General features: G+C 48.8%; 6 protein-coding genes across 6 annotated transcripts; 5 read left to right on the plus strand and 1 right to left on the minus strand.

Annotated features, from left to right (window-relative positions):
* Positions 1–121: 121 nt before the first annotated feature.
* Positions 122–1052, plus strand: LY89DRAFT_438207 (uncharacterized protein). Its single transcript, XM_018207526.1, has 4 exons — positions 122–491; positions 608–655; positions 713–984; positions 1039–1052. Exons 1-3 carry the CDS (start codon positions 280–282, stop codon positions 834–836), a joined length of 384 nt encoding a protein of 127 aa, XP_018074611.1. The 5' UTR covers positions 122–279; the 3' UTR covers positions 837–984; positions 1039–1052.
* LY89DRAFT_438096 (cytochrome c oxidase assembly protein COX19) lies at positions 436–1561 on the plus strand. Its single transcript, XM_018207524.1, has 5 exons — positions 436–491; positions 691–984; positions 1039–1073; positions 1166–1280; positions 1337–1561. Exons 2-5 carry the CDS (start codon positions 935–937, stop codon positions 1458–1460), a joined length of 324 nt encoding a protein of 107 aa, XP_018074612.1. The 5' UTR covers positions 436–491; positions 691–934; the 3' UTR covers positions 1461–1561.
* Positions 1562–3129: 1568 nt separating this feature from the next.
* Positions 3130–5560, plus strand: LY89DRAFT_705226 (UPF0171-domain-containing protein). Its single transcript, XM_018217440.1, has 2 exons — positions 3130–4043; positions 4093–5560. The coding sequence occupies exons 1-2, from the start codon at positions 3212–3214 to the stop codon at positions 5400–5402; spliced, it is 2142 nt and encodes a 713-aa protein (XP_018074613.1). The 5' UTR covers positions 3130–3211; the 3' UTR covers positions 5403–5560.
* A 639-nt stretch (positions 5561–6199) lies between these two features.
* Positions 6200–6615, plus strand: LY89DRAFT_438540 (uncharacterized protein). Its single transcript, XM_018207527.1, has one exon. The coding sequence runs from the start codon at positions 6345–6347 to the stop codon at positions 6570–6572; it is 228 nt and encodes a 75-aa protein (XP_018074614.1). The 5' UTR covers positions 6200–6344; the 3' UTR covers positions 6573–6615.
* A 43-nt stretch (positions 6616–6658) lies between these two features.
* LY89DRAFT_705227 (uncharacterized protein) lies at positions 6659–8413 on the minus strand (the record flags this gene model as incomplete). The annotated part of the gene is made up of 1 exon (XM_018217441.1): positions 6659–8413. One exon carries the CDS (start codon positions 8411–8413, stop codon positions 6659–6661), a length of 1755 nt encoding a protein of 584 aa, XP_018074615.1.
* Positions 8414–12403: 3990 nt separating this feature from the next.
* On the plus strand, positions 12404–13611 carry LY89DRAFT_730314 (SFT2-domain-containing protein; the record flags this gene model as incomplete). Its single annotated transcript, XM_018219462.1, has 5 exons — positions 12404–12626; positions 12781–12901; positions 13152–13302; positions 13357–13451; positions 13554–13611. 5 exons carry the CDS (start codon positions 12404–12406, stop codon positions 13609–13611), a joined length of 648 nt encoding a protein of 215 aa, XP_018074616.1.
* Positions 13612–15401: the final 1790 nt, after the last annotated feature.

Below are 15401 nucleotides of genomic sequence, written 5' to 3' on the forward strand. Positions count from 1 at the left end.
GGCGAATACATGGTAATGAATGGCTGAGTGATTCTTCTAAGACTCACTCTTGTGGACATGCTCGCAGAAGAGACATGTCAGAACTTCAGAATACCGGAAGCAGACTTTTGAGTATCGGATTGTCAGAGGTGTGACAGAAAGCGGAGTGCCCGCGGTTTGTAAGAAGTCGCGGCCTGAAAGTGTAGGATTTACTGTATCCACATTTTGCTGCGCGGAATCGGCTCTTTTAAGACGTCACGCATCGGAGTTCCCAGTCGAGCTCCTATCCAAAAGATTAGAATGAGCAGCAGACATCGTCTCAAGTACCCCCAGAGAATCAGTGGTGTTTGCGTAGTTCTGCAGTTCATTGCATACGTTGCGGTACCTCAGCAATATATGTTGCATGGGGTATTCAGACATGGATGCCAGTCGCGGGATCTCCCTGACATCGAAGTTAAAAAGCTTAACAGCTCAACAGCTTTGAACAAGTTGGGGATTGCGGTGCGAGGTAGGTAGGTAATAGCGATCTTGTCTCTAGTACACTACGTAGGTGCTTTTATGGCTTCTGATCTTACTGGCTTGGATTGGTCAGTTCTCGCCTTCGGAGCTCATTCAGTTTTCTATCTAGATCTTTGCTTGGCGTCCTTTTTGATTACATCGACGGTCGTCTCGAACTGTAAGTGTCAGATTGTGTGATTCTCACCGCATTAGCATCTCTCAGGGAACTGGGCAGGCATTGCCTATCGGGATCAAAGACATCGAATGAGCATCTGCCATACCTCGAAAATGTTTGCGACACACAAAACGTTGGCCGCTGGCTCTTCTTCTCTATCCCGAGAGAAGTGTCAAGAATTTAGTGGTCTAGGCTCGGCACGTCGGTGCCAAGCCCTGGCTTATCCCGACATCGAAAGCTTCATTTGACATTCGATCAATCACCACAAGACAACCTTACAAGATGAGTTTTGGAGGGCCAGGAGGTCTGCAGGCCAATTCGAAACCTTCTCCGTAAGCTGGATGCGCCTGCGTACGAACAAGTCGAGAGCTAACATGCCTTGCTAGACCTGAACGTGGAAGTTTTCCGCTCGATCATGATGGTACGACTATACCTTTCGCAGACCTGCTCCGAGTGACATTAGTCCCTCACGACGTTCCGGAAGGGCTGGTGCTGATGCGAGTTGATGTATAGGAGAGTGCAAGAATGTCATGATGAATTATCTATCATGCATGAAAAAAGTCAAGGGGATGAACGACCCCGATTGTAGGCTCTTGGCCAAATCATACCTGGGATGTCGAATGGATAGGTGAGGCGCCTGGCATTTTCCTGCCAGTCTAGCAGATGGCTCATTCTCGTGGCTAGGAATCTCATGGCGAAGGACGAGTTCAAGAACCTAGGATTTGATGAGGGTAAAGGTTCTACCATCGATGCGAAGAAAGTTGACGGAGGACAAGAGCAAGGGAAGAAGGGCGAATTGAGATGGTGACAAGCGCTCAATGGCACTGCACACGGGTATGTCAAAAATATAATCTGATGTATTATACATGGCGTTGAGGATGGGTGCATCTTATATTGGAGTCGGGGACAATTGTATGCAGATCTACAGCACTCTGCTGTATTTGTCAAATATTTTGCCGTCGAGACTCGGCCTCATGAATTGAATCTCTATTCATCGGAGGTACCATCATTCATCCAATATTCAATGAGGAGTCCAATACAGAGGAAGTTTGTTCATCCTCAAGCCTCGCCAAGCAAAGCAGTCGCCTGGAGGAGGTATTATGCATGGTTTGATGAACTGCATGCAAGGCCACCAGCACTAATGATGCTTTACACATAGGACTATACTCAAACATTGCTTCTTTGTTCTCGCTAGAAGTCGAGTAGTATTAAAAAAGAATCCTTCTATTTATGAAGGATTCCTCCAATTAACGGGTTGCTACTTGGCTGTCTTATTTTGTGGACTACACTGGTACATTTCATCTCCTACAAAATGTCAGTATACATTTTTGCCAAGCTTAACTCCTTCCTCTATTACAACTACCACTTGCTACGCTCGACAAATTTACGGACGGGCAAGATACGTAAAATGAGTTCTTGATTTGTGCCGCTGCCAAGCTTCAATATTCTGACAAGTATGGAGTTTTACCACAGAGACACATGAGAAGGTAGAAGAAGGTAGCGGCTGCCGGTGAATCGAGCAATGTCCTAGCTGAATAGTCCCCCTCGCCTTCCTTCTGCACCTGACTTGTTGTCCTTTTGGAATTCAGCAAGAATCCAGTGTTTTACCCGCCACTTATTCGCAGTATCGTATGCTTTATAATATTTGCCTGTATGTAAATGAAAGTAGTACACACACAGATTTATGATAGAGAGGTCTCTTCGTTCGCAGTACCAACTGGAAAATAATCTAGCTTCTGTTCCCCTACACTAATGTGCATCCTAGCCACCAACACCTGAAATCACCACATCTTTCATAGTTTCTTCATCGAGAATGCTTGGCAGTCGCAGTTAATAGCTGCATCGAACTCCTTCCAATTGATTGTTCCACAACCTCCCGACCTCATCAAAGCATAAAACTGTCCGTTGTCAACTCCTTGTCGAAGCTCGTCCTATGATTATTTATCCCTTACCCTGAATATTTTAACACATGCTCATTGATAAATATATACAGGCCATCAACGACGTTCCGCAGCAGAGGTGTTACTTTTAATGTAAATGCTGTCTGATTTCAATACATAAGACTATGATGTACTCGGGCTAAAACATCAACATTTTCAAAAGGCACAACAACAACAAAGAAAGGAAGAGAACACTTCCGAGACACTTCCAATTGATCCATCTGCGGACAAGGAGATTTTACGATATGAGAGGGCGCATTCTTGTGAATGTCTCACCCCCACACGAGCAAGACAAAAGGTGCTAAACCGCGTTAGGATTCTGTCCCCCGCAAGCTCTAGCTCACGCTTAGCTGGGGAAAAAATCCGAAAAGAGCACTTATATTCAATCCATCCACATCTAACTTCCTCTTCTTCATTGAGACAAACATCGTTCTCCAAGCCATCATCCCTCAGGACGTCAAAAAATAGAGGCCTTCGCTACGACGCACGGACGTTTTGCTGTGCGGCCGCTCTTAGCGACCTTGACCCCACTATCATGGAGAAATACAAACAGATCTGGGAGCAGACCGAGTTTCCATTTCGAGGAAATCTCGCGGCGCCCACAATTACTTCCAAAACCATGGCTTCAGCTGGAGCAATCAATGACTCAGGTCTCTTGGCCATTGCGCTGGTCATCAGATCGAAAGATGGTCCCCGCTTCGTATTCCATTACCCTCCACGTCCGACGACAAAGACCTCCCGCTGCGAGAAGCTGTACGGAACAGAGCTGGACGAGAGTGATTCGGAGGATGAGAACGAACAACGAGATGAATTGGACGATTCTGATCTTGAGGAATCGCGTTTCATGGCAGGCAAGGGGCTTGGCAAACTCGATCTCAATGATAAACCTGAAGGAAAGAAGACTGATCACGTGGAGGTCCTCGAAGGAGATGACCACTACGACGACGCGAGTGGTGAGCAGGTGGTTCCTTGGGAGACCTTGTTCAACTTCACAACTGCCGATCTCCGAAGCATCCTGACCCCGGCAAGAGCCTATCACAAGAAGAAATTCGAGTTGTCCTTGGATCCTCTTCACTTCGTAACATACCCAATCCATATCCGCGAGGATGGATCATGGAAGAAGAAGAAGCCAAAGAAGGCCAAGAAACAGAACTCTTCAGCTCCGTCCGAGGGAAGCAAGGGTGGCGATGGTACCACGGTCCAGGAAGGAGCCGGCAAAGCTGCTGACAATAATTCCGAAGATGGTGACGATCATGGAGGCATGACAATGTTCAATGTTGTCTTTGTACTCAGCCTTCCGAAGCATGAAGCGGATGAGAGGATTACGGAAATCTATCAACATGTGATCAAAAGCTTTCACAAGGCTTTGAACCATGCCCAAGCTTCTTCCAATTATGTGTGGAAGGAGTCGGAGATGATTCTTGGAATGAAGGAAAAGGCAAGAGAAGAAAGTAAGTTCCACAGGTGCCATCTAAGGGCAGCCACTAATCATGTATCAAGGACGACCCATGAGCTGGTTGTGGAGCGAAATACTTGTCCGATCGACGTTGGCCAGTTCAATTCGAGATGTCTTCATTGCTGTTTCGAACAACAAGATCGCCACTATTCAACTGAACACAACTCCGCCATTGGATTTGTCACTTCAGATTCCAGTCCCATCCTTCCTCACACGACTCCCTACACCGACTGAGCGAGCTATGCCTGGTTTGATTGTCACAACAGCCAACCCTTTGGTCAACGATGAAGGAAGTGAAGAGCAAGAAGTCTTGAACAAGCACTTTGCCTTACTTCTCCTCAATGACGAGAGTAAGATCATTGCAGAAATCCAGGCAGACGATACCGATATATCAGCACCGCTCCTGGAATGCATTCGACTATGCAAGCCAGCTCAATCCTTCCTGCAGGTCGCTCAAGCCAACAACATTGAGCTTGGAAGCTTGCTGATCTTGGCCCAACACTTAATCCACTGGCGCCGAGCTATTGCCATCCCACCACTGCACTCCCGCGAGATGTACATCGTGTCTCCCAACTGCGATAGTCGAAAGCTCCCCGCCGCAAGCGTCGCATGGAAGAAAGCATTTCCTCTTGCACCTTCTCTTCCTAGCTTCTTGGCCATGCTATCAGCCGCTCCTCGCCCATACAAATCCTTCGCACCGAGCAAGAACCATCGCCCTACATATCTCGAAATGCTTGCCTGGCTTATTCGGGGCGGTTGGGTCACGCAACTACGCACATTTGCGTGGATCTTGGTTTGGCCGGAAATCATCTACGAGGTTGATTATGAACTGAAGGCTGAAGCCATCGAAAAGTCAAAGAAGGGTACCAAGTCTCACAGCGGATCGAGCGAGTCACCAGAATCGACCGATGAGTCTGGTCCCGACAAGAACAGTGATAATGACCAGATCACAGCTTTGACGACTGAACAGGTCGCCGAAAACGCTCGTCTAGGCAGACTTGCCGACAAAGCTGCCAAGCAGGCTGCTGAGGAGGCTGCTACTTTCGCGAAGATGCCTGTCCCTGTCGCCACGGAACATATTTCCAAGAACCAGGCTGAGCACCTCAAGAGCATTGCCCCGTATATCATCAAGGACCCTCACAGGGTTTCACATGAGGAGTCTCTGTACATCGCTGCTATCGGAAAGCGCATTCTGGATCCGAAGGCCAAGGACTGCTGGCAAAAATTTGTGAAATACTTCAATGGCAACGAGGCTCTGGAGACAATTGCACTTCGTGAAAACATGAAGCGCAAGGAAACTTGGGGCATTTTGATGCACTACCAGGAGCATATATTGATTTGTAAGCATTGGTGAGATCAGAGCGCTGTGTTTGTTGAGGTAGGACCGTTTATGGTTCACTACCTATGCTCTTGAGGACTTGCCACGATTTTACGCAGGAAGCGGGCTTTTCAGAACACAGTGACTCTTCGTGGCGTTATCAGGTTGTTTTCAGAGATACCCAGGTAGATTTGTCCATAGAATACAGTTTGCCCTCCCGTCAACTCCTTTCGGTGACTCTTTGCAACCAGATGGAAGTAGAAGTCCAACATCCTTCGTTATGCCCTAGTGCGCCCTTTCCTTCCTTCCCCTTCGCCTCGCAATAGCTAGGCCTAATTGCCAACTACTCAAAAAAGGATTGTCTAGAGGTAGTTCACCTCTAGTTATTTAGACATAATATCATAACACCCCCACGCACTTCCACCCCCTGCCTAACCGAGAGTCAGGAGGCACACCTTTGACCGAGCCTCCTTCACGTGCCAACCTTTCACGAATCATCCGTCGCCGTCATCTGCAAGGGAACAAATACACTAAGGGACCAAGTATGACTCAGTGTCTTATCTTGGTAGAATGGGCCTGACGTGAGTTTGAGGAATGCAGACTGAAACATGATGTCACCGACTCGTCCTCACCCACACCTGCTATGAATAGAATATCCACGAAGTCACATCGAATTCTGGTATTTGGGACCCGGGTTCTGAGATTCCGATCATAGCCACCACCTAGTGAGTGTTTCCGTAGAAGTGGTGAGAATAACGAACTGTCTCAGAAGATTCAATAGTGCGTACATAAGAACGCAAGGTGGCGAGAATCCTTCTTGGATTGCACGGGGCCTGAGGAGTGCGGGAATGATACTGAGAGTAGGGTTCATCGAATATAATTCATAATCAATTAGGCATCTGCATAAGGCAGAGCCGCATATACTAGTAGCTCGCCTTAGGCAGTGGGACTGGATGCGAAGGTATCATAGGGCAACCGATGCCAATCAAAACAATAAATACTAATTCCAGGGAAAAAACATACGAAGCTGTAACCACAGCGAATAAAAAGCAACCTGGTAACAGCCCAAATATCCCATGCCAAACTCGTATTCTGCGAGCACCATTCAGCAACGCCAAGCCCATCCGTATTGAAAGCTCCAGAACTACCTCCAAATGCAAGACGCCCAGGGTAATAAAACCGAAAAAGGGGGACAAGAAAATATGAGAAAGCAAGTGCGATATGTTACCGACCCTCATGTATGAAATCGTAACCCATCCAACGCAGAAAATACCCAGCAATCACCTCAGACCTCACTGGGTGAGATCCATTCCATATTCATCCTCTTCCTTAAAGCTGATCGAACCGGGTCCGCTTCCTCCGCTGTTATGGCCACTCCAGTATTGGCCAGCGCCTCCCATTCCAGCTTGTCCAGCATCGCCGGTGCTGTGATTGTCCGGACTCAAGGAAGTGTCAAGCTGGCCAACTTGAGCTGAAGGATTGACAGCATCTCCTCGGACATCAGTGTGCTTCGGAACACGCAAGCCGCTTCCTGGAGCACGAGAGTAATGGAATTTCGTTCCATCATTCTTCAACATCGCATCCATAAGCTCGGTATGCATTCGTCTTTCATCCTCGGTCTCTTCGAACGGGAATGTGCCACCAAGATCGTGGATCATTTGTGCAAGATCCTCCTGTTGTTGAAGCTTGAGATGAAGCATCCACATAAGGTCGCGAGTCCAGCTCACAGCACCATTGAGGATATCACCCTTGTTCGGACCTTTGTCCTTCTCCTCAATGGGGATTCCAGTGGTAATGTTACCCGCAGTCGCTCTGCGCGCGCCTGGTCCGGCAAGACCAGAGGTAGCTTGTGGAGGGCTCATGCCGGTAGGTGGCGCTGAAAGTCCAGCCAAGGTGGGTGACAACGGTGAATTATTCTGAAGAGCTTTGCGAACCTTCTCATCCTCGAGCCGATGCATTGGGACGAGGTGACTTAACTCCTGGATGCGTTCATTGATATTGTCTCTTCTCCGGCGCTCGACGAGGTTATGTGACTCTCGACGTCGTCTTCTCTTCATCTCTTGAGATTGAAGCGCCGGAGCACTGCCAGCTTGGTGACCATTGTTCAACTTGGTAGGCATAGAGGTGCCTTTCAACATCTCTGATATCTGCGCGCTCGGGTGAACGCCCTGAATAGGGGAGAAGTCTGAGCCTGGAAACGACGTGAGGCTGCTTGGCGTCTGTTCCCACTGCCCAGAGAGAGTCTTTTGATGCCTATGTGAGGAATGAGTTCTAATAGGTTGTGTTGGGAAGCTGTTTTCTGCTGAGCCAATGTTGAGCGATGAAATGGCAGGAGTTTTTGGAGTCAGAGGGCTCCTGGTACTGGAACTTTTCCGCGGACCGAGGCCTAGTGGGCGTCGTGGCTTCATCAAGTTATTTGCGTCCGCTGATCCATTAAGCATGTCCGAGCCGGATATTGGAGAGCCAGCATATTGTCCAGGGGAGTGTATTGAGCCAAACTGGTGTTGAGGTTGCACATGTCGAAAGGCCTGGTTGCTGAAGTTGTGCACGTAAGGACTCTGGATGGGGTCTCCATCAGGTGTGTTTGAGTATCCATTTATGTGATTCGGATCGACGGATAGGGCGGGAGTTCCATTATTGTAGAAGTTCGAATGAATATCATAATCCATGCCGCCAAAATCTTGACCGTTGCCCTGCATCCCTGGCTGATTCGAAGACATTTGGTTCGTCCCAAGGCTATCAAGTAGTTCATCGTCATCAAACGATGCAATGCCCCTTGTAAAGCTCGCGCTGGCACCCGAAGCCTGATTGTTGTAATTGTTCTGGTTCCCAAAGCCATAGCCAGTATTCGGTATGGCTACTCCACTTCCGCCCATGAGATCACTAGGGTTTATGCTGCCTCCGTGGGCACCGCCGAATTGATGATGTTGCTGAGACATGCTTGGACTCTGTTGGTTACCTCCTCCCATGTACCGTTGATTATTGTGGAAGAAGAATTCTTCTGGTTCGTCTTTGATGTATGGGCTAGACGCACCCGTACCAGCCATCTTCTGTCTTGACCAGAACGATATGAAGATTTTATGTCGCCAGTACGCGATGATACTGAGTTTGCCCCAAGATCTTTAGAGATGAATTGTCGATAACTGGATTGCGTGACAAACATTAGCCTTTGCTCTCATTTGAAAGTGTTGTCGAGAAGAAAAAGCAAGCAAGAAAAAAAAATTGATGCTAATAGCGGCGAACCAACGCCGTGGGCGACATAGGACAGAACCTGATATTTGTCGTAGAACATTCCGTCATTGCTGAATTGATGTCTTTCACGGAACCCTCGGGCGTCAAGTGTCTGCTCAATACACATGCAGGACTGCAAAGAAATGCGCACTTACATCGGCCTCTATTGTTGCGATACTGGGAGATCAAGGTAGCTATTCTTCCCTTCAATACAGGAACGCAACACACTTGAGTAATGTAGACTTGTAGACGTGTTGGGTGACTCGTATCAGACCGTATGCTGCGAGCACTGCCTGTCTTGGCCGACAAAGGCGATTCCTTCCGAATGCTTTAGCAGAGGGGTCCTGTCAACCTCAATTAGCGCTGTGAGGCAAAGAACGACGGGTCTGACAGGATGTTCGGCAATAGAGGCATTGATCATCACCCCAACACTAATGAAATAGAAGACTTACCAAGTAGAATGCGCGAAGAAGGAGGGATAGTCCGTCGTTGAGAATGAAGAGCGGTATGCCCAGCAGCGGCTTCACGATGTGGTGCTGCAGCCTCAGATAGGCGGTCGAAGGGACGGTGAGGATTGTCTGCGGTTTGGCCCGGCTTGCGCTGACCGAGGGTCGCACAATGATGATGGGATTGCGGGACAAGAAGAGGTGTGGAGATGGATGGCCCAGGATTTGGTACGACCAGAAGATGGAGAGGATTCTTGATGGAGATGAGAGGTCGAGAAACGGGATGGAGCTGTACGGCGGTACTGTGCTGCTGCTGTACTGAATTTGAACTGAACTGTACCGACCGCACTGGGCGCTTTTGGCGAGCGTGGAATTTCGGACGCAAGCCGTCGACAGGGAGCTGATGTGAAGGGGCGAGCAGCGGTGGGATAGATAGATGAAGGTGAGGGTGAGGATCGAATCGGGGGGTCTGGTTCGTTGCGACGTGGGATTGGAGAGGGAGTTGCTCTCGCTCTCGCGCACTGCACTTTACTCTCACTCTGACTCGGTTGGTGGTGGTGGTGGTGGTTCTCGCCTTCCTCCCACGTCCACGGAGCTAGCCGACCGTCAAGAAACAAGTACCGCGTCTAGTCGTCGTTGCGGCAGGGTACTTCCAAGACACTCTGCCCCTCGGAAAGATCTTATAATAATAATAATATCGGACGCCGCGCTACACGACCAAGCTCGAGAGTTGGCTCTCCCAGATACTGGACGGAATACGGATGCTGCACAGCTCTCTGCACGGCACGGCACCACACGCAACTCAACTCGACTCGACTCGATGGGACTCTGGAGCTCCTTTTACCCCACAACTGGCTCTCGTATCGTGATCCGCGCCAGGAAGGATGCTACCTACCTAGCTATTCTCCGAGTTTATTTCAAGATACCCTTGATTAAATCGAAGCGCCCAAAAGCGGAGAAGAGGCCCAGGGCGTGGAAGGAAATAAAGTGCTTCTCTCGTAATCAATATTTCGAGCGCTGGATGCGATGGACCAGTTCTTGATCTGTCGTCTCTGGCTTTAGGCGGCGGGTACGACGGCCTGCTGGTTGCCCTTCCTCGGTCTGGGCCTGATTGGGGCAATGTCCAAGTATACCTGGTAATCTGTTTAATCTATCTGCGCCAGGGGGCCAGAAAATACAATAGATGCTGCCAGAATAGGTCTGTGCGACGAAATGGGCTCTGGTAGAGCTCTTGGCCGGATGGCTGGATTCGGCCGTTGTATATTTGCTTCGAGTGTTACCTTCTGGTATTGTACCGATCAAGATGACGAGTCCTTTCAACAGAGATACGTTCTAAGGCCAAGACCCGACAAGTTTCTTGCGTGTTGCTTGATGAGCGTGTCTTTCTCGGAACCAAGGTCGTTGGTTAGTGGTCCAGGGGACACTCGGAATCGGATGGAGAAGTTGCTATTATGCACTTTATTCTTCCAGATGTGGATGTGGTTTGTTTCGTGAATGGGAAAGCTGTATGTCTAAATGTCGAGCTGCCTATTCGTCGAGGTAGAAATATGGTGACGACGCCGAATATATGATGACCCTAGTATGAAGTGTATCTGTATGTGGTGTTTATATTCGAGACCAAGAAGACTCTGACTGGAACGACAGATCTGTTGACGTGTATCTGTTGGCTGGCTCTTTTGACGACACTTATATTCTAAATTGAGATCTTGTCTGCGATGGAGAAGAGCGTAGGTGTAAGAATGGCTCAGATGGACTTGTGAAAGGAATAAGATAGGTATGAGATCAGGAACAGTAACGTGAATGAGGCTCTCTTAGGTGTGGGAGCACAGCAGACGGCAATCTCAGATGATAGGAGTTTGATAGATGTGGAGGATCATTTTTTTCAACTAAGAATGCGCGAGCAAGCTTTTTATGTCCTTTCAGATCTCCGCCGCCCTGCCCGGTCAGCCACGATCCTCCTGATTACTGCTCTTGACCTGGATCTCTCCTATTTCAGACCGCAAGCAGGCCATGAGGTCTCACCTTTTGATTTCCCTAACAAGTCTAAAAGTGTGAGGCCTAGAGATGAAGGGGGGGTCGAAGTCTAACGTCCAAAGCTTGGAGCAACCGCTACACTGGCAGAAGTGATTGGACGACGAGTAGCTCAGAGGTGGCTGCTACTAATCCGGACTCCGGCTGCTTGCTCACTGGACTGGGCTCACGCTCGGAAAGATGGCTGCCTATCAGCGAGGGTGGAGTCAGCCTGCTCTTTTTCGTGGCTATGATGTCTCACTCTTGGGGGAAGATGCTCGATGTTTCACCCTGGACCAGTCTCGTAGACTTCGTCGCCTAGGGTCTACGGTACTGCGTCGGTAGTAACGGTACTCAAGGGCCGTACCGTGCAAACTTTTCGATTTCTGGGAGGAGGTGTGGCGCATCCAGGTGCTGATCACGAAGCCGCCATGCTCGTCCAGCCCCGTTCGATGGTCATTCGACCATTAGACGGGGCATTCCATACGCACACCTGGTGGGGGGCGAATATCAAACTGCACGTCGAGTCGGGGAAGAGACACGAGGTGAGTGGCCCAAGAGACGCAGCTTGACTTCGAAGTAGACCTATTCGAGCTGGATGCTCATCGCGCGGGAAGTTTCGATGTGAGATGGTCTGGTGTTGCTCTATCATGAAGGGAGGTGTGTGGCCGTATCAGGACAAGCGCGCTTTTCATCTGACAACCACACCTGTTGAAAGTCACGTCTGGATTTTGGACATTGACAACCTAAATCACCAATTCTACGTCGTCGCACACCCTCAACGACACTCGTCCCAGAGCAACTTGGCTTTTCGCTGCCTGCCTACCTGCCCCCCTCCCACCTCTCTACATAACTCGAGTTTTGGCACATCTGCCGTTACGCTCTCGTTCACAGATACCCAGATTTCCCATCAACCTCCCGACCAATAACCATCTGCGAATCCTCCACACCCCTTCGAATAGTGAAGATTCCACCCGAAGGACCCTCTTGATCACGAGGCAGACCTTGAAGTCGGGACCAGGCATTTGAGTTCCAACCCTAGTTGTCTATCGTGGTCATTGGACACCCTTCAAGACCCCTCCGCTTCGAACCAGTCGCTGTCTTTCCACCTGGATCATTTCAACGCACAACATACTTGCAGCCAACACCCGCAGTACCACCGAAATAGTAGCCTCTGTTGATCGAGACACCCAAGTGCAATCTTAGACTGCGACCTATCTGCTGGTGGAGACGATCCCCCAGGTTTGCCCTTGGTATCTGCCTCCACAATCTCTACGACGGCTCGACTGCCACTGTAACAACGACCTTAATACTAACCACCATCGATCTACAACTCCCACCCATCTACCAATGGCGTCCTCTTCATTCAGAGACTCTATGAACTCCTTGGGCTGGTCTCGCCGGAGCCCGGATGTGCCCGTAAACACTGCTCAGCAGACCGGACTTTTGTCCTCTCTGAAATCATTGAATCCGTTTGGAGACAGTGACTATGTCAGACTCCCAACAACTGAAGGCCCAGGAGCACCGCTTCCGGCCAGAAACCGCCGCGAGGAAGAGGAGGGCTGGTTCGCTCGTGAGTTGAATTTTCTATCTTTCATCTCCTCCACGTTCCACTTCCCCTGCGTCAGCCAACCTCGCGGACCATGTGCGACCTGCAGCGGCGGTGGCTGCATCTGGTTCATATTACTCTGGAGAAGCGCCGAGAGGGCTAACAAATGTTTGCATAGTTTCGAGGTGGGACCGGCTTCTGATATTTGGTGGCTGCAATATTGGAGCACTCGCATGTTTCGTCCTGTGCTTTGCCTTATGGCCAATAATGATGGCGAAGCCGCGCAAGTTTGCGATCTTGTAAGTCTAGCCATTCCTGGCTCATAACAAGCTATGCTCTGCACTGGGTCTCCAGTTGCCTTCGGAGTCAGCCTCTCAGCAAGGGTCTCCCGCTGCAGGTAGCCGTCCAACGTATATTAAAGCTTGCTAGTGGCAGCCTTCTTTCAACCACACCTCTCTGCATTTGTACACAGAGAATATGTCTTATCTCCATCATGAATCATGATCTTCCTTGATCTACAAACACTGACTAGTTCTCGTGACACACTAGGTGGTCCTTAGGTTCTGCCTTATTCCTTGCAAGTTGGGCGGCGATGATGGGTCCTTGGAATTATTTTCAACACTTGATATCAACACCACGATTACCCTTCACAGCAACATATTTTGGCTCTATTGGCCTTACTCTGTATTTCAGCCTTGGGGTACGTGCTACCACGATGCGGGGAAGTTCAGCTTGCTAATGGCGGTTTCTGCAGCTTGAAAATACAATACTAACTCTGGTCTCGGCTCTGATACAATTAGCATGCTTGATCTGGTACTTGGTCAGTTATTTCCCAATGGGATCCAGTGGGTAAGAGATCCATTCATTATCAATCGGGACCCTTGTACCTCCAGCCTATACGCCTTTGATTGTATGTATCCTTCACCAGAACCTTTACTGACTTTCTTTCAGATTGCGACTCGCCACAAGCTTTGGGGCTCAGCGTGCTGCTGCGTGGATGACCGGTTGAGCGTAGCATACGCCACCTTCTCTAAAGCACAGATCTTTTGTACAATGTCACCAAAGAAAAGTGTAACATCAGCAAGTCCTGGGTTTCGCATAGCTATCAAGTGACATCCGTTGTGATTGCCATTGATGACCCTTCGAACCCTTTTCATGATTGCATGTTAAGTTATGAAAAATTCTCCATGTCCTCTAATGAATGTACTTGATACTCAAGGCTTTGTCACAAGGAAATACAGTCGGTATGATTAGTATTCTTCCCGCTTCCTGGAACAAACCAACTTGCTCCCACGTTTTAGTAGAAGATCAACGTCCCAACGAGGAATTGGTTGTTTTTATCTACCAGTGTCTTTGCTCAGTTGCCAAGTGTGTGGCATTCAACCAAATCGTGAATACATATGGCCGATATATCTTATGAGCCTCGATATACTGGGAAATTAACAGAGTCCAGGGTAAGGGTGTGCTGTGGTACACTGAACGAGCAAAAAAGCTTTGAATTTGACAACAACATGACCTCAATACAATTCACAGACAAAAATCCTTCCTGGCGGCGTACAAGACAAGAACCGGCACTAAATAAATATGATCTAAATCCTTTATAGTACTCATCGCAAGTCTACAGAGGTGATAACATCAGTCCACGATATGAGCAAGCGTGAGCAACCACCTATGACCAAGTGCGGGCATGTTCAAGAACGCATATCTATAATCCTCCTAATACGCTACGCGCACTTAGGAAACGCTTTCTAACTCTATGCTTGCAGGCATTCAAAGAAAGAGGTGTAAAGAGATGTAGAGAGACGCTCAAGAGCCATTTCTTGTTCTTCGCAAAGTGACATGCAAGCTCGGCTGTTCGAGGATTGGGCTTGGAGGGGTAAATGAAATGAGAACGAGCAACATCCATATGTAACAACCACGGCCATCCACAAAGGCGAATTAGCCATGGAATGAAAGATGGGTCACATGTTATGTTAAATCTTCACGTTCCCCTTTAAAAGTTGTTTACGTCTGAATTTGTTTTTCATGTCCAGATTCATTGAAGCCTTCGAGACAGTCTTAGTGCTAGAGGGTGAGCGGGCGCTCTTCCGCGTTCCGGTCGAGGGAGAGAAAGGGTCAAAGTATCAGGAACATATAACCGGAGCCTGAAATATCCCATTGAGTCCAGGTCATCTAGTCAAAAGAATAGAATATAGTCAAGAAATTGCACGTAGTATGTATGCACGAGTGAGAACGCTTCCGGTGGTGAGGTCGCAGTAGATTCTTTCATAGCTAGATTGCTATCTATCGCGTTGTGCCGGATCTTTACCGAAGCCTGTCGGCTTTTTTGGGAACAAATTTTAAGGCACTTCGAAGCCCTACTTTCAGAAAATACTTTTCCTCGAGCTTTCCACGAGCATCAACCGCAACTCCTTCCGAATCATCTGGACGCGGTTGGACGTTCGGATTCACGGACCCGTCTGCATTCCAGTTTTCGAAATTTCTTTCTGCGACCAGAACGTGCCACACACTCCAGACAGCAGTGGTACACTGTCAAACGGCAGAAGCAGGCGTCAACTCGATTGCTGAACTCTCCAACAGAAGTCGATATCACGAATCGATCTGCGACGACCTCTTCACGCGTATTTCGACTCTTTGAGGTTTGTTGACTGTTCCATCCATCATTCCAGCTTCATCATCTGTGCCGCATATTCGCGCAAGACATGCTCTCCATTTCCCTCCCCACCTACGGGTTCAGTGTCCTTTACGCTCACCTTTAAGTCCCATCACGTTGGATCCATCAACTGACATTCGACTTCA

Source organism: Mollisia scopiformis (genome assembly GCF_001500285.1).
Source record: "Mollisia scopiformis unplaced genomic scaffold LY89scaffold_6, whole genome shotgun sequence".
Lineage (NCBI taxonomy): Eukaryota > Fungi > Ascomycota > Leotiomycetes > Helotiales > Mollisiaceae > Mollisia > Mollisia scopiformis.